General features: G+C 37.0%; 1 protein-coding gene across 2 annotated transcripts in view; it reads left to right on the plus strand.

Annotated features, from left to right (window-relative positions):
* The window catches only part of USP32 (ubiquitin specific peptidase 32), a 213,328-nt gene that overhangs the window by 110,541 nt on the left and 80,176 nt on the right, over positions 1-22,611 (plus strand). For both annotated transcript variants that reach the window (XM_032429128.1, XM_032429129.1), the window contains exons 5-6: positions 876-1,035; positions 22,433-22,564. In XM_032429128.1, the coding sequence (XP_032285019.1) occupies positions 876-1,035; positions 22,433-22,564 (292 nt within the window). The remainder of the gene's footprint in view (positions 1-875; positions 1,036-22,432; positions 22,565-22,611) is intronic.

Raw genomic sequence — 22,611 nt, forward strand, 5'->3', positions numbered from 1 at the left:
GTTAAGTCTTCTGAAACTACTAGGCTAAGGATATTGCTGTACTTAATAGGATGCTGCCAAACAATATAGAAATTATTTCTACCATATATCTCTTTTAGGTTATGAGTTATTTGTATTCCTTAATATTCCTATCAGGATTAGACCTAATAGGCTCCTGAATGTCTGTCTTCATTGTATTTCCAAGTGGGTTGCTTCTGTCTTTTTTTCATAGAAACATCTGGCCCTCATTCACCCTAGGTCCTCTTGTCTTCCAGACAAAGAAATTGACTTGCACAGCTAAGTGATGTTCTTTCTCCGCTCAGATACTTTTTTTATCCAGAGATTTAGAAAACAAAATATTTGACAAGAAAGCAAAGAAATAGAAATGTACTTGTTTCTTTTTGTATTCTAGTTGACTTATGAATACATGTATTCAGTGATGCCTTCTGGAAGAGGGCCCTAGGATAGTTGTTTTTAATTTGCCCATGAAACTTAGAAGAGTATTTTAATGCCACACATATTTAATTAAAATATGCTAATTATGACAGATTAGTAAAAAATTGGCCTTCTTAAATATAGAAAAAAATGCAGTTACTGATTTCAGGATATACCTTAGTAAGTAAAATGTGGCTTATTAGTAACAATGCACTGCTTTAATGAATTGATGAAATAATTTACAACTAGACATATAGATTTTATGGAAATGGAAGTTCTTAAATACAGTTATTTTTGAAAGCAGTTTGATTTCCAAGTATACAGTCTGTAGTGTTATTTAGATAATCCTAAATGTCAACCGAAGGTAAATGTCAACAAATCGCAAATTTCAGGTTGTGCAAGTTCTAAGTAAGATACCTTAAAATTTGACTAAACCTATCTTTTTTTTCTTTTAATTTTAGGGTGAAAAGGTAAACTATGAAAAGTTTAGAAATTGGCTTCTTCTAAACAAAGATGCTTTTACCTTCTCTCGTTGGCTACTATCTGGAGGTGTTTATGTGACCCTCACTGATGATAGTGATACTCCCACTTTCTACCAAACTCTAGCTGGAGTCACACATTGTAAGTAATGGCATTTCATTGTTTTCTATTCATTTTTTAATACAATTGCCTGATAATATGAGAATATAGCTATTAAGGAGAAATTTATTGTCAGTGGTTTTTTTCTTCCAAAGTGTAATAAAATAAAATACGCTGGAGCATTTGGTACATAGCTGAAAAGGAAAACTCTTGTTTTTTCTCTACTCGCCAAATATTTTTGTACTTCACATGTGTGGGGTTTTTCCCCACACAAAGCAATTCCCCAATGCTCTGTATATACCAAATGGGTGTTCTGTACTTAAGTTCAGTTCTCACACACTATCTACCTGGGGGTTAACATAGATCCCACAGGTTTAGGGCTCAGTCCCATAAGACTATCCACCTGCTGCCCGCATCAGAGGCCAATCACAAATCCCAGTTATCACCAGTGCTTCTGATCAACCAGCTCTAAATTAGATGATCCCCCTCCTTGGGTTTGATAATTTGGGAGAACTCATAAAACTCAGGGAAACAGTTTATATTTACTGACTTAATATATAATAAAGGGTATGTTAAAACACAGATGAAAAGCCAGATGAAGAGATACATAGGGCAAGTCTGGAAGGGTCCCAGGCACAGGAGCTGGGATGCGCCAATCCTTCTGGCATGTGGATATGTTCATCCATCCAGAAGCTCTCCAAAGCCCATACTTTTGGGATTTTTATGGAGGCCTCATCATATATAGGTATGATCAATTATTAACTGAATTTCCAATCTCTAGCAAATGGGGAGTAGGGCTGAAAGTTCCAAGTTTCTAATTATGGCTTGGTCTTTCTGGTGACCAGCCCCCATCCAGAAGCCCAACAAGAGTCACCTCAAGCATTAGAACAAGACTGCTATCACCCAGGAAATTACAAGGGATTTAGGACTCCTTTGTCAGAAACCCTTATCACTCAGGAAGTTATAAGAGTTTGGCCAAAGACCAAATATTAGGAACTGGGGGCAGAGAAACCAATTTCATACTATTTCACAATAGCCCTCTACTAATTGTCCTTAACCAAGCGGTTTAGTTTCCTAAAGTTGCTGTAACAAATTAGCACAGTTCTGGAAACTGAAATCAAGGTGTTAACACATTTCCTCTGAAGGCCCTAGGAAAGAATCCTTCCTTGCCTCTCCCAGCTTCTGGCGACCCTAGGCTTTGCTTGTGGCAGTGTAGCTCCACTCTCTGCCTCCATCTTCCTGTGGCCTTCTCTATATCTGTGTCCTCTCCTTTTCTTATAAGGATGCTAGTTATTGGATTTAGGACCCAGCCTAAATTCAGGATGCTGAATTCATTACATCTACAAAGACCCTATTTCCAAATAAGGTCACATTCTGAGGTTCCAGGTGATCATGAATTTTTGAGGGATAGCATTGAACCCACCACTGTATAGGCCTTAAGTGTTAATTTCTACTGTTCTTTCCTGTGGGTACAGAAAAGTACCTGCATGGGGCTTTTGCTAATGCTACTTCTTAACACTGGAATGCCTTTCCCTTTCCTTCTCCCTATAAATCTTGGTCATCTTTGAAGACTTAAATCACATGCCCCTTTGTTTCCATGAAACCTTTTCTTGCCTTCCTGTGAGAAATCATCTCATTCCTCTGAACTGTCATAACACCTTCATGTACACTTCTTGGATGAGCTTACCATTTTCCATCTTTTATTGTAATTATTTGTAGCATTCTATTTATGTGTACATGTCATTTCTCTCTTTTTTAGAGAGAGAGAGACCATGCGAGTGGGTGGGGGGGGGGGGCAGAGGGAGAAGGAGAGAGAGAATGCCAAGCAGACTCCATGCCCAGTGTGGAGCCTGTGTACCTGTCATCTCTCTTAAATCTTAGAGTCTATATTCTTTCCTTTTTCTCCCTCTATGCCAAGCCTTAAAAATAAATATTTGTTGACTGAATAGAGTACCTTGGGTGTCACGTACTGTTGCTTTATGGAACTATGACTGGCTATTAATTATACAGCAGCTACTTTTCTGCCCATTTTCATTCCATTCTTACCAGAAATTCCGATAAATTCTGGCATGAATAGGCAATGAACTTGATTCTACTACTTTTCAGTGCCCTTGTCTTTATTTTTGATAGGAAGCCCCTTTTAAAAAAAAATTTGTTTTCCATAAAAAATTAGGGAATCTTTTTATATTCACTGTAAGCTCTAACTTACATTAATATTTAAATTGTCATTCTTATGGATATTTTGCTGAACTTTTGCTTTTATTTGTGATTGTATGGTAAATTATTTTTCTGTTAATATTGGCTAAGTGTGACTACTTTCCTTTAATGAGTTATGTTAAAGAAAAGTTTATTCTGACACTTGTTAAAATGGTAAGGAAGACTCAAATCCAAGACTTCTGCAGTAGTGTATTGCAATAGGAGAGAGAGATTGGTCAAAACTTTCTAACAAGGACAAATGAGGAATTGTAGCTGGGGAGTGAGGCAAGGTGGTCAGTGGAGGGAAAATTACTAAGAGGAGATGTCAAAGGCAGGGGGAATTCTTGCTAAAGGCAAGCCAAGGACTTATTCATCAAAGGTGGGGTATGAGAAACTTGATCAGATATCTAGGGTAGGCAGACAACTTGGCAGGATTCTTTGCTAAGACTGGATTTGAGCAGACCAAAGACTGAATGGGGGCCAAGTTGGAAGCCTAGTCGAAGAAAAGAGGGCTCAAAGAAGCAGGACTAAAGTGTGCTCAAGGAGGAAGTCTTTTATCAGTTTCTTAAAGTTAAATTAGGTCTGACATACTTTGCAAATGCAAATGCTGCTTATTGCTTATTTTGGAAAGAACTATATATTATTACAGATTACAGATTTACTTAAATTCATTCAGTCAAGATAATTTTCAAATTGTTAAAAATGTTATCCCATTATGTGATTCCATTTTTATTTGAAAATGATCTTTTCTATTCAGCTTTTTATTACTTGGGAAGATTTTTGAATTTTTAATAGTATTTGAATTTGCCTTGTTAAAAAATATTTATCTTAGGGGCACCTGGGTGGCTCAGTCGGTTAAGTGTCTGCCTTCGGCTCAGATCATGATCCCAGGGTCCTGGGATCAAGCTCCACATCGGGCTCCCTGCTCAGCAGGGAGTCTGCTTCTCCCTCTTGCCTCTGCTGCTTCCCCTGCTTGTGCTCTCTCACTCTCTCTGTCAAATAAATAAATACAATCTGAAAGAAAGGAAAGAAAGAAAGAAAGAAAGAAAAAATATTTATCTTGAATTATTTAAAGCAAATATTAATGTAGAGCCATTGTTTCACCTGTAATAATGACCTTCTAATTTCTAAACTGAGTGGTTTCTTAGGGTCATTGTATCTACTCCTGTCTCTGCAGCATTTTAGCACTCTTTGACCATTCAGTTTTCATGAAATTCTCTTCTTTGGCTTTTGAAACATTATAATTTCCTAGTTTTTTATTATTTGAGTTTTCTTTACTGCTCCCCTTTTTCTGTCTACCTTTTAAATGTAAGTTATTTCTCATGGGTTCGCCTTTGGCCCTATTTTATTCTTAGATGATGTGCATGCTTTTGTTTCATTACAGCCATTTCCATTGCTTTGCCTATCCATCATATATCTCTGTAGGTGATACCTTGATGAAATTTTCTGGTCTTGGGGTATCTCAAATTGTATATTCATTTTAATAAATGCCTCCTGGATATTAGTGAAAAGCAAAATTCAGTTGAGTAAATTTGAAGATCAAATTGGCTTTATTCAAATCATGAACTCGGTAGTATCCCATTTAGCAAACAGAAAGGAGCTCTGAGGAATTGTACAAAATGGAAGGCTTTCATAGGCAGAAGGGAGCGGGAGTAGGGTATGGGAGGTGGAGTTTCTAACAAAGAGTAGATTGTTAGATTGTTTCAGGCAAGGTCATCTTCCTTTGGGGTCTGTCAAGCAGATTACTTTACTAGTGCTGATCAGGTAATTCCAGATTGACTGGTTAAAGGTCACATTTCTGGGAAAGGCTGAAACTACAATTAGATTAGATATTAGGTCTTCGTTTGCTAACATGGGGCTCAGCACAAGTGACTCTATTTGGGGCCTATTGTTCTTTTTTTTTCTTTTTCTTTTTCTTTCCTTTCCTTTCCTTTCCTTTCCTTTCCCCTTCCCCTTCCCCTTCCCTATCCCTCCCTGAGCCAAACCCATACTGGAGCACAGATTGAGATGGACACTTAACCGACTGAACCACCCAGGTGCCCCTGTTGTTCCTTTTCTAAAACTATATATATTCTAACATCTTAATCTCATATGTAAAATCAAATTCATGTTTCCTTGCTTTCAACCCATCTAAAGGTTCAAAAAGCAAACAGTATGTTCTTCCTCCTGTCTATTCTATCATGGTTAATAGTATTTGTAATTCCAGTCATCCAATTTGAGATTAATTTTGACTTTTCCTTGTCAGGCTTCACATTAGATACTATCAATCTTAACTCAGCCATATTTCTTGCATCTTTCTTTACTGCCGCTGTCATTGCAGTATTTGTCCTTATTTATCTAACTATATGTTAATTCTATGAAAGAATGAAGGACAAATTTTTTGTGTTTGTTATTTACATTAAAAAATGTAAACTCTTCTTTTCCCTGCTCCAGAATCTTTGAAGAGTCTTCATTTTCTGTAGAACAAAGTTTAAACTCCTTAGCATGGCTCTGAAGTCTCTTAGTTTCCTATTCTTAATTTTCCATATTCATTTCTCCTTACATATGTTCTCTGCTTCATCTACAGAGCACTGCTCAGTACCCCCATGAACTTTTTTAGCTACCCTATACATCACTCCTGATAGTCCTTCATTTAAGATTGCATTTCATCTTTCAGCCCTTGACAATTGAAATACTTCTTTGTCCTCAAAGCCCAATTCATATGCTCCCTTTTTTGTCACGCTTGCTCCATTTTTCTTCAGTTTGAATTACTTTCCATTTGCATTCTTGCTCATTTTACACTTCAATTAAAGCAATTAAGATGCTTTTTGCCTTACCTTAGAGGCATTTGGAAATGGCTTTGATTCTCCCCAGAAGTTACAAGTCCCTGGAGGACAAGGCTCTTGTCCAATTCATCTTTGAGTTCTTTTTAGTACAATGGACTAAATGCACGTTATTAGACTGGACAGTATTGAAAAATTTTCAGCCACTAACAGTCTACTTCCTAAGTACTGATTTAAACATTTGATTTCCCCAGGAGTGAGCAAGAGGTACATGCTCTTTTAGGATTATAGCACTAAACTTATGCCAAGGAGAAAGGCCAACATCATGTTTGACTAAGGTTCAACAGTCTCGGGGCGCCTGGGTGGCTCAGTCGGTTAAGTGGCTGCCTTTGCGGCTCACATTGTGATCCTGGGTCCTGGTGGTCCCGGGGTCCTTCCTGGGATCAAGGGCTCCCTGTTCAGCAGGGAGCCTGCTTTTCCCTGCCCCCACCCCCCGCCCCCTCTGCTGTGTTCTTTCTCACTCTCTCTCAAATAAATGGATAAAATCTTAAAAAAAAAAAAAAAAAAAAAAGGTTCAACAGTCTCATAGTATGTGAACATTCATATAAAGACATACTATATTTTTAGGGGGGAAAATGAATTATGATATTTATAAATCACTGCTGAAGTAACTGCTGAAGGTTGCAAAGTTCTAAGATCTTCCTTCTGAAACTCTTGGTTAGATAAATGATGTTAAATACAGAAAATTGATTAGCATTAAGGTATATAGAGGATCACCTTATTATAAATAGGAGGGAATTGTCTATCTGAATTAATTATTTTATCTACCACTATAGTGCGCCCATTGATTTCCCTGGTGGCCATAGAAATGTCAGTAGTGTATGGTAAAAGCCTGAAGAAATGCTATGCTTCAGATTTTTTAGTTATTTATAATGTTTTAAATGCTGGCATCTTAGTTGAATTTTGTCAATCCTTGTGTCTTGTAAGAGGAATACACCAAAATTAAAAATTAATCAAATATAAGGCCACGAAGGTATATTGGTAGTTACCAGTCTTTATTGAGCATTAGAATTACTTGGAGAGGGTATTAAAAGTGCAGGTTACTGATTCTATGATCATGATTGTTATTCAGTGGGCCTTAGGACTGTGTACTTGAACAGACATCTAACGTAAGTCTGATGTAGGTGGACCATGAACTACATTTTGAGAAATACTGATAGGATGTTTAGGAGTCTTCAGACTCCGAGTCAGACACTGGCCCTACCACTTATTACTCACGTAAGTTTGAGAAATTTATTTAATCTCTCTGAACTTCTTTTTCCTCCTCTGGAAAACAGGGAAAATGATACAATTTACCTCACAGGTGTGTTGTAAGGCATGTAGGGGAGGAAAACTTTTTTCCTCTATCCATCTTGGGTTCATTGGCTAGGGCCCTTTAAATTAGACTGACAAAAGGCAGATAACAAGCAAAAAACATAAGTTTATTAACATTGCTTATGCATGGGAGTATTCATTGATGAGTAACTGAAACAGGTGGTTAGAACTTGAGTTTGTATCGCATCTTAGCAAAAAACAGTAATTTTGTAGGAAAGGGACAAGACAAAGGAAAAAGACTGACTTTGAGCTTCTAGAGGTGGCCAATTATGGGACGGCAAATGTATGGAGAAACTAATAGTAGATAGGGCTGCTTAGTAAGGTTTGTTAATGTAGATTCATTTATCTGGTGCAATCTCCATGTTGGTAAGGATCTAGAATAGTCTCTGGTGATTACTTCTGTCCTTCCTGGTAGAGGGGCAGGGAAGACACTTTTACAAATTAAGTAAATGGGGGGGGGGTAGTTGGCAGAGAGCTTTTCTCTTATCTGCCTCTTCTCAATTACCTTCAACTCAATATAATCCTTATGCCAAAGTGACATATTTGGGTTGACATATTGTTCTACCCTTTAGGCGTACTTGAGATAATACCTGTTTTAAAGGACTCAGCTCCATGCCTGTTCTGGAATTGGTGCTTTACAATGAATATGCATCCTCTTGTATCATTGAACACTTGGCTTGCAAATGTCGGTGAGCTTCACCCCATTATCTCCAGGGAGTGATTGTTTTAGAAGCAAGTAATTTTGTAATAGAGGGTTGTAGATCGGTATAAAAATTAACTCGTCCACATCTGTGGGAAGGAAGTCTTCTTCGTTTGTTTTACAATTTATAGAAACAAAGAACCAGCATAAACCAGTGGAATAGACAACTCAGTGGCTATGGGCTTCAGCAGATAGCTACTTTCTTCATGGGGCTTACTATGAAAGCATTATCACAAAGTCAGAATTACTGCTAAATTTCATTTATAAATTCTGACATAGGTAGGTTTACATTCTGATGGCTATGATTTGTCATATTATGTGTAAATTCTCAGCTTCTGGATAAACAGTTCACAGTTGAATTCTTTGCAGGCTCTTCCACTCAGAGAATATTTGGTACATTAAACTTCTCAAATAATGTGTCCTGAGTGTGGAAACTTGTGATAAAAAAATAGTGTTATTAACTGATTTATAAGTAGACAGAAAATATTTATTTTAAAGCATCAGTGACTCCATTTAAGTTTGTGTAATGAGCCAAGGTATCTAGGAAACAAAAAGGAATTAAAAATTTTCACTTGTAAATAACATTTATATTAGAGTGTAGATGCCTTTAATTACTTTTTCACATACAATTATAAAGTAAAATTTGAAGTCACAGTAAGTTGAACACACTGCCAATATTTAATCAAATGTTCTCTTTTATGTAAATCACAAAGGAAACTGGGGAGCTATTTGTATTCAATACAGGTTAGAATAATTAACTGATTTGATTTATACAAGATTTCAGATTTTATCATAGCATGTGCGTTTTTCAGAACTGCAAATTCCAAATTATTGTTACCTTACCCTTTTTTTTTTTAATTTAAGAAATTCAATTGGAACTTTAGCGCAGAGTTAAGTTTTGAATGTTTGAGTAGATCTTAATTAAATTTTTATTAGGGCTGTTATATTTTTCTATTATAATTTGCTGTTTAAGTACCTAAGATTAGATCTGAAGAAGATCAAGGTGGTAGAGAAGGAAGATTCTGGGCTTACCTCCTCTCACAGACACACCAAAACTACAACCACAACGACCTGAAGACTAGTAGAACAGCTAATCCACAATTAAAGATATAAAGAAAAAGCCACATTGAGATAAGTAGGAGGGGGCACAGACATGTGGTGTAGTCAGGAACGACATCCCCAGTATGGTAACCCTTAAGCAGAAGGGATGTCACAAATGTGGAAGTCCTCCCTGGAGAACAAGGGATTTCAAGCCCCACATTGGACATCTCCACCCTAGGGACCTGTACTGGGAAGATGAGCTCCCAGAAAGCCTAGCTTTGAAACTCAGCAGAGCTTAACTCCAGGAGAGCCGCTGAGCTATAAGAAACCCGAAACTCTACTCTTAAAGTAGTCTGTGCACAAATGCACTCACTCCAAGAGCACAGAGGCAGGAGTTTGAAAAGTCCCTGGGTCATATGTGAAGGAGATTTATTCGCCAATTTTAGTGCATGTGCTGAAGGGGCAGGGATTTGTTGGAACTTTATCCTGGAACAGAAATGGAGGTAGGTGCCATTTTTCTTACTCTCCTACCTAGCTGGCCTGGTGCTGGTAGGTGCCATTTCTGACATTCTCCATCTACTTTACTAGTACCAGTCACCATACCCCAACATTCCTGCACCCCTAAATTGTCCCTCCCCCAAGCAGGTGACTCTCCAAAACAGCTTCTCAGCTGGATCTAGTACCCCTCCTCAAATGGCTCCCTCCTCACAGCACCCATTGGGTGGCCTCCACCAAGACGGGAGGCCCCCAAAGTAGCTCCTGCCATTCTGCATGCAGCGTGTGGATATGGCCTGGACCAGCAACCCCCAAACTGACTTCCGCCCCAGAGGGTCAGCCCAACTCACTAGTGTGCCTATAGCAGCTGCATCTGGTCATTTCAGCCAGTCGTGCTATGGACAGTCCCATTTATCAGTGCGCTTATAGCCATCACACCCCAGTCACAATAGGAAGGCACACACAACCCACAGGGGAATACCCTTGGAGCTCCTGGTTTTGGTGACCAGGGGGACTGTGCTTCTGGGCCCCACAGGATGTGTTCTACATAAGGCCACTCCTTCAAGACTAGGAGATGTGGTTGATCTACCTGATACATAGAAACAAACACAGTCAGGTAGAATGAGGAGACACAGGAATATGTTCTAAATGAAAAAATAAGACGAAACCTCAGAAAAAGAACTAATGAAACAGAGATAAACAGTCTACTTGATAAAGACTTAAAAGTAGTGGTTCTAAAGATGCTCACCGAACTGAGGAAAAGAATGGATAAACACAGTGAAAACATCAACAAAGAGCTAGAAAATATAAAAAAGAACCAATCAGAGTAAATGAAATGAAAAATACACTAGAGGGAATCAATAGCAGATTAATGATGCAGAAAAATGGATCAACAATCTGGAAGACAGAGTGGTGGACATCACCTAAGCTGAACAGCAAAAAGGAAAAAGAATTATTAAAAATGAGTATGGTTTAAAGGACTTCTGGGACAACATCAGGCATATTAATATTTGTATCATGGGGGTACCAAAAGGAGAAGAGAGAAAGGGGCAGAAAACATTTTTGAAGAAATAAAAGCTGAAAATTTCCCTAAATCTGGGGAAGGAAACAGGACATTCAGGTCCAGGAATCACAGAGAGTGCCAAATGAGATAAACCCAAAGAGATCCACAGGAAGAAACATAAAAATTAAAATGTTGAAAATTAGGGGTGCGTAGGTGGCTCAGTCAGGTAAGCATCTGACTCTCAATCTTGGCTCAGGTCATGATCTCAAAGTCATGAGATTGAGCCCTGCAGTTGGCTCTGTGCTCAGTGGGGGTCTGTTTCTCTCCCTCTGCCCCTCCCCCCAAATAAAATGTCAAAAATTAAAGATCAGAGAGAAACTTGAAAGCAGTAAGAGCAAATACAGGAGAACCCCCATGAGACCATGAGCTGATTTTTTAGCAGAAACTTTGCAGGCCAAAAGGGAGTAGCATGATATATTCAAAGTGCTGTAAGAAAAAAAAACCTACAACCAAGAATACTCTACCTGACAAGGTTATCACTCAGAATAAAAGGAGAGATAAAGAGTTTCCCAGACTTCCCAAACAAAAGTTAAAGGAGTTTATCACCATTAAACCTGCCTTATAAGAAATATTAGAGGGACTTCTTTAAGTGGAAAAGAAAAGGCCATGAAGTAGAAGTAAGAAAATTATGAAAGAAAAAAAATCTGACTGGTAAAAGCAAACATACAGTAAAGGTAGTGCAACCACTTGTAATGCTAGTATGAAGGTTAAAAGACAAAGTAGTAAAGTCTACCATTTCTACAATAATTAGTTAAGGGATACTCAGAATAAAAAGTAAAATACGACATCAAAAACATAAAATGTGGGGGCAGATGGTAAAAATGTAGTGTTTTTAGAATGCATTTGAGCTTACATGACCACAAACTTAAAATAGACTACTATATATATATATTCGGGTGTTACATAGGAATCTCATGGTAACCACAAGCCAAAAACCTATAATATATACACAAAAAATAAAGAGAAGGGAATCTAAACATAATACTAAAGAAGGTCCTACAGTTTTCAGAGTATAGTTCTCCTCTCTGCTTGATTATATTTATTTCTAGATATTTCATTCTTTTTTTTTTTTTTTTTTTTTACTTAGTGGCTTTTATTGTTCTGTTTGGAAAGTTTATAGATTTTTTTTTTTTTTTAAAGATTTTTATTTATTTGAGACAGAGAGAATGAGAGAGAGAGAGAGAGCACATGAGAGGGGGGAGGGTCAGAGGGAGAAGCAGGCTCCCTGCCGAGCAGGGATCCCGATGCGGGACTCGATCCAGGGACTCCAGGATCATGACCTGAGCCGAAGGCAGTCGCTTAACCAACTGAGCCACCCAGGCGCCCCAGGAAAGTTTATAGATTTTTAAAGGGTAGGGTATTGGTATAATTGAAGAAGGAAGATGTAAGAGACATTAATCTAGTATTGTTGATATAGTAAGTTCACAAAGTATTGAATGAAGAAATAAAACTTGAAAGTTAATTGCTGCTTGAGGCAGGTCTATAGTGACAACGTGAACATACCGTCATGGCCTGATTCAACTTCAGTGTGCCCTTCCTTGTCTTTCTTGTAGAAAGTGTGCTCTAAAACTGAAATCATCATCTCTTTCTCTGCTTCCCTTTTATACCCTTCACAGAAACTTGAAAGTCACAGGAGCTGGGCTCTTAAATTTACTCAGGTGGTTTCCAAGTAGGGTAAGTGGTTTTCAGTGTAGATCAGCAAACTGGTTAAAAAAATTACTTCTCTCATAGAAGATATGAACTTTTGCTGTAAAAATTGTTTTTTCGGAAGTGGTGGATCACCTTCCAGAAAGTGGTTGCTTTTATGTTCAGAGAGTTGCTGCTATTCTTTTCTTCGATCTCCTGTTGAGTTCGTGGATGTTCAGAATGGTTTGATCCCTATCCAGATGAATTCCTGGGACCAGACGAAATTTAGGTCTCCTGCTCCTCCGCCATCTTGCTCCTCCCCTAGATATTTCATTCTTTTTAATAGTTGCATATAAATAGGACTATGTTCTTAATTTCTCTTCCTGAAAGTTCATTATTAGTGCAGATTGAGCATTTACTAGAGGAGGTACTATATGTACTCTGTGTATATTATCTTGTTTAATCCTTGTGCCCTCTTTGAGGTTCATTTTATCCATATTCTAAAGATGAGGAAACTAAGGCTATAAGAAATTAAAGAAACTTTCTCAAGATCAGATGGCTAATCGGTGCCAAAACTGGGATGAACACAGTTTATTGACACACACTCTTGTTATTCTTCAATCTTTTATGAGTAGCTTGTAATTATAGATAAAGGAGTTGGTCATGTGGTTATTGTGGTTGTGGTGAGCCATCTCCTTCAGACTCACTTCAGACAATTTTGCAGATTCACTTTTCCAATTTCCTTTTTTCCCCCCTCTTGGGATATTTACAAATGATTATTTTTTTATATCTCTTCAATAATTAATTTCATTTGATCCAAGCAAGATCCTTGAATGATTGTATATTTACCAACAGTGAAATTGGCAGTAGAACTATGATTTTATGAACTATGTTTTTAAAATGAGTTATTTTCTTTAGTGTTGATCATATTTTCACATAATTTAGCTATATTTTTGGCAGAAAATATGTGTACCCGTTCTTTTTTTCTTTATTTTTGCTTTTTGTGTTTTTTTTGTTTTTTTTTCTTTTGTTTTTGTTTTCTTAAGTAGGCTCCACACCCAGTGTGGAGCCCAGCATGGGGCTTGAACTCACATTCCTGAGATCAAGACCTGAGCTGAGATCAAGAGTCAGACACTTAATGGATTGAGCCACCCAGGTGCCCCTGTGCCTATTCTTTCTTATAAATAGGTCTCTAAATAAACTAAGAAAGAGTTTTTGGGATTTCCTTAAAATGTATCATAAGAATGAATAAGCCTATTAACTCAGTGATTCTTTTTAGTAGTAGAATCTGGATTTTGAGGTAATTAATGTAGTATTTTGGGTTAATTTTAGGGCCATAGAATTCATTTTGATCATTTTTCTTTTCATATCTAACTTAAATTGTCTCTATTTTAGCATTTATTATCTCAACTAAAAATTCATGTTATTATATTCCCTTGCCACACTTCAGTTGGTATTGCTAGCACCTTTTTTCAATGAGAAAAAAAGTATTTCAGTGATTCTTTGACCATAAACCCCTAGTAAATCTGCATGTCCCTTTTTCATTATCCTCTTAGCTGGTTGTATGTGTTGTAGGGATTACAGCCATTTTAAGTAGATCTCAGAAGGTCACTGCGTTTGTGAACAGGTTGCTTCCTCAACAGTGTTAAAGAACTGTGTTACTGTTTGAAAATACTGGGATATTTTGCCTGTTTTTGTTTTGTTTTGTTTTGTTTTAAATGAGAATCCAGTTTTGGCATTAAAGACCTATTTCTGCAGCTGCAGCCTCTGGTAAGGTGAGACTTGATTAGGATGGCCCAAAGTATAGGCCAGGAATTATTTAGAATGTTGGGAGTGTGGTGTGCTTCTGTTGTGAACCAGAAAAAATTATACCTGTAGGTGGGTGATAATAAATTCAATCCTCTTTAACTAGTAAAGTGTAAGTTTTGGTATTGACCTATGAATTGCAAGTAGAATAATTACTGCAGTCATTACCTCTAACTTCTTTAAGTGAAAATAAAGTTAGTTTCCTTCCCTCTTCCCAGGAATTCAGCTGCCAATTCATGTAAAATGTTTGGGTAATACTAATATATATAATTTACTTTAGCTTGCTTTTGGCAAGTACTCGATAATGGATTGCATGCAGTCTATAACCAAAATATGAACAGATCACATAAGGTTAAAAGGGAACTGTAAAGCATGGTTTTAATTGGTGGCCATAACAGTCTAATCATTTTTTTTTCTTTTAAATATCTTCTACATGTCTTTCCACATTTCTCCTTAAGCAAAGAAATTATGTTTTTTAAGGAGATTAATAAACAGTTTTCAAAAGTAAAAAAAAATTGAGAGGCAGTTAGTGTGATTTGTGTGTGTGTTTCTAATTTAGTGTATTGTGTAAACAGCAGTTAATCAGAAGTACTTACTGAACATATGCTCAGTACCAAGAATTATAGAAATAAAGGCTGCTGTCTTCCTTGTTTTGTTTCAGGGTCAGATTTTTTATGTGCAGATCTATTATTTGGAAGAAAGTTTAGAATTTGAGAAAGCTATTTCTCTGCAGGAACAGAAGAGTTTCTCTTTCTTTCATATATTCTAAATGGAGTGAACAGATATCTTATTTTAGAAAAGGAAACAGTATGCTATCTTAATATATTTATCAGACACCTGTGATTACTCTCCTTATTGTTAAATTTTTAAATACTTCTTTTTAGTAAATTCAGTTATCTAGGTATTTGAAGTAGATACCTCTGTTTTTAAAAAAATGAAAGCTATGTGCTCATTAGAAGTTTTGCATATTTTAAAAAATTAGTTCCAGTTCCAAAATAATCGGACCTTTGCAAAGGTTGATTCATCAGAAGGTTACAATGTAATATATTTGGTATTTGTTGAAAAAAGAAAAATGTGTATTCTTGTGTGAAAATTTTATCTTTTTTGTATCTCAGTCTTTCTTGATGATTTTGATATAAAATTTTAAAAATTAACTTAGCCCATTGATTATTTGAAATTGTGAACAATGATTTTGTGTAATTTGAGAAATCATACAATGGTATAGATGATAACAATGCAAGTATTGAAAATAATCTTCCCAATCTAAGTGACATTCAGTTTAAGTACATGTACCTTCAGGGGCACCTGGGTGGTTCAGTCAGTTAAGCGTCCGACTCTTGATTTTGGCTCAGGTCATGATCTCAGGGTCATGGGATTGAGCCCCGCTTTGGGCTCCGAGCTCAGCAGGGAGTCTGCTTGGGATTCTCTCTCTTCCTCTCCCTCTATCCCTCCCCCTGCTCATGCTCTAGCTCTATCTTGTGTGCGCTCGTGCTCTCTCTCTCTCTAAAACAAATAAATGAATCTTTAAATAAATAAATACATGTATGTTCAAATAAATATGGCTGTATGAAAACATGCAATTATATGGTTTTTTTTTCCTTTTTTTTGATTACCTATATTTTAAATAATTTTTCATGCAACAAAATGTATTACTAGTCTAGTAAAAACAAGTAATACAAATTTAAAATTGGGGTGCTTGGGTGGCTCAGTGGGTTAAGTGTCTGACTTCAGCCCAGGTCATGATCTCTCAGTCCTAGGATTGAGCATTTGGCTCCCCACTCAGTGGGGAGTCTACTTCTCCCTCTCCCTCTGTACCTACCCCCATTTGTGCTCGCTTTCTCTCTCAAATAAATAAAATCTTCTTTAAAAAATTTAAAAATTAGGGGCGCCTGGGTGGCTCAGTCGGTTGGGCGGCTGCCTTCGGCTCAGGTCATGATCCCAGGGTCCTGGGATCGAGCCCCACATCGGGCTCCCTGCTCCGCGGGAAGCCTGCTTCTTCCTCTCCCACTCCACTTGCTTGTGTTCCCTCTCTCGCTGCGTCTCTCTCTGTCAAAAAAATAAAATTTTTAAAAAAAAAAAAAAAAAAAAAAAAAAATTTAAAAATTAAATTAGTATTCTTAGTATTTTCAATTTTTAACTTTTTTTTTAAGATTTTATTTATTTGACAGAGAGAGAGAGAGCACAAGCAGGGGGAGCTGCAGGCAGAGGGAGAGGGAGAAGCAGGCTTCCTACTGAGCAGAGAGCCTGATGTGGGGCTCAATCCCAGAACCCTGGGATCATGACCTGAGCCGAAGGCAGACGCTTAACCGACTGAGCCACCCAGGTGCCCCTTGAGTTTTTAACTTTTTAAAACATGTTATAACTGTCACTCAGTTTTTCTCAGTTGTTTATAGTTACTTTTAATAATTAATAAGTAAGTAGTTCTTTTTAAATGCCAAAGTGTAATGTAACTTCATTGTCACTCTTAGAATCCCTGTTCCTAGATTTTGTGGATCATTAAGAGGACTATTCTAGGATAGCCAAGTTAAGAACTTTCTAAGAGAGCATGAAGTAGGGACAAGTTAGAATCAGTGACATCTGTCAAGGCCTTTTTTGTTTTCACCTATGGCAGGTGTGGTCGTTTCCATGTACTTTTTCTGCTTCAGGGTAAATTAGAACATTGTCTTTCTCAAAATCTCAGTTCTTCCATCTGCTGATGTGTAATAATGTGCACAAAATTCTGTATTCCTAGTGCAGATTTATTTTTATTTTCATATTTTACTTTCAAAAGAGTTTCACTCTCAGATCATTTAAGTAAAAACCTCTCTTTTAGGTTTCAGGTATAGAAAACATCAGGGCAGAATAAGGAGTATGAAGGGAAAATAGACATTAGCTTTAAGTCCTGAGAGCCCCTTGAAAACCAAGCAAAAGGAATATAATTTTTCTTAAAATTTTGTGGAAGTTGGTAGAATATATGTTTTCATTTATTCACCTTCTTATGACTATAGCACTTATACAAATACAGTACAGGTATGCATTTTGATTTGACTATCTCTCAATTATCTTGTTGATGAGTAAAAAAGTTTTCCCCCTAAATTTGTACTAAAACTACTAAAGAATAGAGTAAGAATCCTTTGAAAGCAGTGGAAATTTAGAGAACATTGTTCTTGTCTTCCTAGTAACTTGTAAGTTATTGGAGGCCAAGGTTCTCTACTGATACCAATCTTCATCTTTTATCCCAGTTAACATTATTCTGAATATATATATCCTGGGTTCAACAAATAAGTCTTATTTGTTCATTAAAAAATATTAAATGAGTGTTCAAAATGTATCAGGTATTATTTTGAGTGTTAGAATATAGCAATGAATAAAATAGACCGTAAGACCTTACCTCAAGGAGGGTATGTTCTAGCTGGAGGAGGCATCCAATAAACAAAACAAGTAAATTATGCCATATATTGATAAATATTAGGGAGCAAAGTAAGACAGGGAAAAGGGATGGAGGACTATCATCAGGTGGGGTGCAGTTCAGATGGTCTGAGAATATGACATTTGAGTAAAGAGCTGAAGGAGTTGTTGGAGTAACCATTGCAGGTATCTTCGGGAAGAATGTTGAAAAGTTTTGAAGCAGAGAAGTAGCATGATTCTGTTTAAATTTTTCTTCTGAAGTGATTTTTTTTATTATTAGTGAAATTAAGTCCCCCCCCCATTATTATGAATTGTCCGTCTGTGCTTGTTAATCTATGGTCTTAATGTTTTTTAATTGCATGTATTGATGATTTTAAATCTTTATTAAACATCTAACTGGTCATCTCACTTCTGTTCTTGCTGCCCACCAGGCTGTTCTCAACTTAGTAGTGAAGAGTAATCCTCTAAGTCAGATCATGTCACTCCTCTGCTTCAGGCCCTCCAGTGGTTCACAGTTTAAAACCAAAGTCCTCACAATGACCTACATAACCTGACCCCCATTTTTCCTTAGACTTTATCTCCTACTACTGTCTCCCTCACTAACTCCACTTCAGTCACTCTGATCTTCTTTCTTTTCCTTGACCTTGCTAAGCATGCTTTTGTCTCGAGGCTTCTCTCCTTGTTCTCTCTGTGTAGAAAGTTTTTTTCTCCCACCATTTGCCCCCTTGCCTCCTTCAGATCTGTACTCCTGTCACCCTCACAGTGTGATCTTACATAACCACCCTATTCAAGTCCATGGTAGGCCTCTATCAAGGCCCTTTTTAGGACCGTTGTATGCTTCATTTATTCAGATCTTTAATATTATTTTATAAAGTTTTTTTCATAAAAATCTCGCTTACATCTTAAAGTTTACTTTTAGATATATGTTTCTTATGGGGAATTGCTAGTTTTGTGTTTTTTCTCTTTAATGTTTTCTTACATGTTATTAATGTTATATAGAAAAACAATGATTTTTGTATATGTATTTTGTATCTCTACAGATTTTTAAACTCAGTTATAATTTGTAAAAAAAAAAAACCCTCTGTGTTTTTTGATATGCATTCTGCTCATATGCAAAGAATAACCTTGCTTCTTTTCTAATTTTATACTTTGTATTTATATCTTATTGAATTGGTGAGAATTTTCAGATTCATGTTAAATAATAATTGAAGGGTTCTGCTTGAGGTTGGGAAGTAGAAAGATATGAAAGACCTTCACTCCCATTGTAATAACATGAAATCATCACATAAACTAAATAATCATACTCTTCTTTAAAGCCCTCGAATGCAAAGAAATCTTAGGAAGGGAGAGGGAAGGACTGAACTCCAGAGGGACAAAGTCCTTCCTAGGTGATCAAGGGATGTAGAGTGCTTTCCTATCTCAGGCCAGAGGCTGAGATTGGGATTGAGGCTGGCAGAGGAGTGAGCCTGCCTGAGGACAAGCTTTACTGGAATGAGGAGAAACCAGCCAAACTTTTGAGAAACCTGTTTCAGATTTGAATCTGAAGAGACCCTAAATACAAAGATAATTGTTTCCACCCAGTTCTCTCATGTGGAAATCTTGCTGAGATTGGGGGCAAGCTGAAAAGTGAAGAGAGATCTCTTGATTTGCAGTTTCATGGCCTAACAATTTTGAAATCTCAGACTGTGTTGAAGGCTAGCAGTCTCAAGGCTCTGTGGTCTCTAGGTGCTGTCATTTTATGAAGTCTCATAGTTTTGAAGTCTTGCAGTCATGCAAGTTTAAGGTCTAACACAGAGATTGGCAAAACGTTTTTTTTAAAAAGGCAGATAATAAATATTTCAGACTTGGGGGCCATATGTCTGTTTATCACCATTACTCAATTCTGCCATTGTAACACATTAGCAGCCATAAACTATATGTAAGTAAATGGCGTGGCTGTGTTTTAATAAAATGTTATTTATATAAACATGCATGCAGCCTTTAGGCTGGAGTTTATGGACCCCTAATTTCAAAAACTAGCAGTTTCTGGGTTTTCCTGAATAGAAATCTGAACTCAGTTTTCAAAGCATTTGAACCAGAGGCAAACTTAGTCTAACCAAAGCTGCAGTCAAGCTCCTATCCAAAATCTGGGATGACCAGTGATATCAGCCCCATGGAAATTAGGGACTTTGCATTTCCTGTTTTCATCATTCCTTTGTGTTGATTGCTCTCTGGCATCATTCAGTCTGAGGAACATCCTTTAATGCTACTTTTGGTGCAGTTCTGCTATTGATGAAGTCTCTCAGCTTTGATTTGTCCAAAAAATTCTTCATTTTGCCTTTTTTGGGGGAAGAATATTTTCACAGGATATAGAATATGAGATTAACAGTACTTTTTTTCTTTCAGCACCTTTTTCCCCCATTGTCTTCTGGCTCCCTTGTTTCTGAAGGGAAGTCATTGCTTATCTTAGTTCCCTTGTTTGTAATGTGTTTTGCTTACCTCTGTTGCTGCTTTAAAGTTTTTTTTTTTTTTTTAAGATTTTATTTATTTATTTGACAGAGAGAGACACAGCGAGAGAGGGAACACAAGCAGGGCGAGTGGGAGAGGGAGAAGCAGGCTTCCCTGTGGAGCAGGGAGCCCGATGTGGGGCTCGATCCCAGGACCCTGGGATTATGACCTGAGCCGAAGGCAGACGCTTAACGACTGAGCCACCCAGGCGCCCCGCTGCTTTAAAGTTTTGCTATTAGCAATTTGATTGTGACTTGCCTTGGTTTGGTTTTCTTTGAATTTTTCTTACACAGAGTTTAATGAACTTTGGGATTTGTGGAATTACAGTTTTCATCAAATTTGGGGATTTTTCAGCTGTTACTATTTCAAATATTTTCTGCCATCCTTTTATGGGATCCCATGTGTGTTGTGCTGTTTGATATTATCTTATATAGTTCACTAAGATTCTAGTAACTTTTCACCTTGTTTCTCTCCTTATGCTTCCATTTGGATAGCATTTCTTTTGCTTGGTATTCAGATTCACTTATCTTTCCTCTGTAGGTTTTAATCTGCTATTAAATTTTCCAGTGAATTTTTAAATTTCAAATATTGTATTCTTTATCTCTAGTAGTTCCAGTTGGTACTTTTTTATAGATTCCATTTCTTTCCTCAATGTAGTCGTGGTTTTCCTTAAATTCTTGAGGTATTTCTAATAGATGTTTTAAGGCCTTGTCTGCTAATTCCATCATCTGTTATTTCTATAGCTTTTTGTATTGACTAATTTTTATCTTGGTTTTGGATCACTTTTTTCTGCTTGTTTTCATATTTTTGTGGATGCTAGACATTGTGAATGTTAAGGCTAAGTGGATTCTCCCTTTAAAAGGAGTTTGTTTTCTTTTGATAGGCAGTTAAATTACTTGTGGATCAGCTTGACATTTTGAAGGATTTTTTTAAAAGCTTTGTTGGGGCAGGTCTGGAGTAGCCTTTATTTTGGAGTTAGTTTTTCCCCTTTTTTAAGTGTGACCCTCTGAGTCTATGAATACTACCAGTGTTCGGTAAGGTATCTCCACTCTGGCTGGTCAAAACTTAGGCATATCCAAGCCCAGCCTCAATGAATTTCACTGTGTGCATACACAGCTTACTCTTCTGCTATTCTGCCAAAACTCAACAAGAGTCCTGTGCGTACTTTTGGAGCTCTTCTTTGTATAACTCTTTCCTCTCCAGTAATCTGCCCTGTAAATTTCAGCTATCTTAACCTCCCAGAACTACAGCTTCTCGGTTTAACTTAGTGAAATCTCACTGCTTAGGTTCCTCATACCTTACCAGTGTCTGGAAAGTGACTGCAGGTAAAAAACCATGGTAATGGAAGGACTCATCTGCTTGCTTTCTAGATCTTACTTTAGTTCCTTGGGGGGAAAAGCACATATAAAATATAACTGTGGTTGGAGCTTATCTGTAATTTTTTATTGTATCTTCTGTTGAATGAGGAGAGAAAGATATTCATGTTTTCATGATGCTCCTATTACTTATCACATTGTAAATCCTATTCTACATCATCTGTCATTTATTGACTTTTGTTATTTATGAGATCCTTTTCATATTCTTTTTCATTAATTTAATAAGTATTGACTGTGTAGGTAGTTATCCTATCAACAGGATGAATCAGACATGGATCCTGCTATTAGGATGATTACAGTGTAACCAGGAATGAAATAAGATAAAAACAGAGAGAGAGGCAAACCATAAGAGACTCTTAACTCTAGGGAACAAATTGAGGGTTGCTAGAGGGGAGGTGGATGGGGGGAATGGGGTAATTGGGTGATGGGCATTAAGGAGGGCACTTGATGTAATGAGCACTGGGTGTTACATGCAACTGATGAATCATTAAATTCTCCCCCTGAAACTAATAATACACTATATGTTAACTAACTTGAATTAAAAAAAAAAAATCTTTAAATCCAAGATAGAGATTGAAAATTATGAAAAATGAGTATAAGTAAAAGTGGTGTAGGAACCCAAAAAGAAATGTGTCAGTTGTTTATTATTTTACATGTTGGATTTAAGCAACCTACTTAATGGGAAATTGCAGACATTTTTTTTTCTGATTTTGAAGCCACTTTTATATTAATTTGAATTTAATTTTCATGCAGTTTTCTTTATTTTTTAATTTATTTTAGAGCACAAGTGGGAGTGGGGGAGGGGCATATGGAGAGGGAGAGAGAATCTTAATCAGGCTGCACGCCCAGTGGGGAGCCCAACTCCAGGCTAGATCTCATGACCCTGAGATCATGACATGAGCTGAAATCAAGAGTCAGACACTTAACCAGCTAAGCCACCCAGGTGCCCCAATTTTCATGCCATTTTAGATATAATGTATTTGTCTTTCAGTTTTGTTTAGGTAAATATTTTTAGCAATTGAATTGGAAAATTAAAATATATCCTTGGAAGTTAAATGATCAGGTTGAACTAACTGCCTAGAAGAGAAGTCTAAGGTTTTATAATCTTATTTGATTTGACTCTCAGTGGAGGAATCAGACATCATTGATCTGGAGAAACGCTACTGGTTGCTAAAGGCTCAATCCCGGACTGGACGGTTTGACCTAGAGACATTTGGCCCATTGGTTTCACCACCCATTCGTCCATCTCTAAGTGAAGGTAGGAATCATTCTATTTTCTACAAATGTTCTTTGGTAAACACACCT

This window comes from Phoca vitulina, unplaced genomic scaffold (genome assembly GCF_004348235.1).
Source record: "Phoca vitulina isolate PV1807 unplaced genomic scaffold, GSC_HSeal_1.0 scaffold40, whole genome shotgun sequence".
Taxonomy (NCBI): domain Eukaryota; kingdom Metazoa; phylum Chordata; class Mammalia; order Carnivora; family Phocidae; genus Phoca; species Phoca vitulina.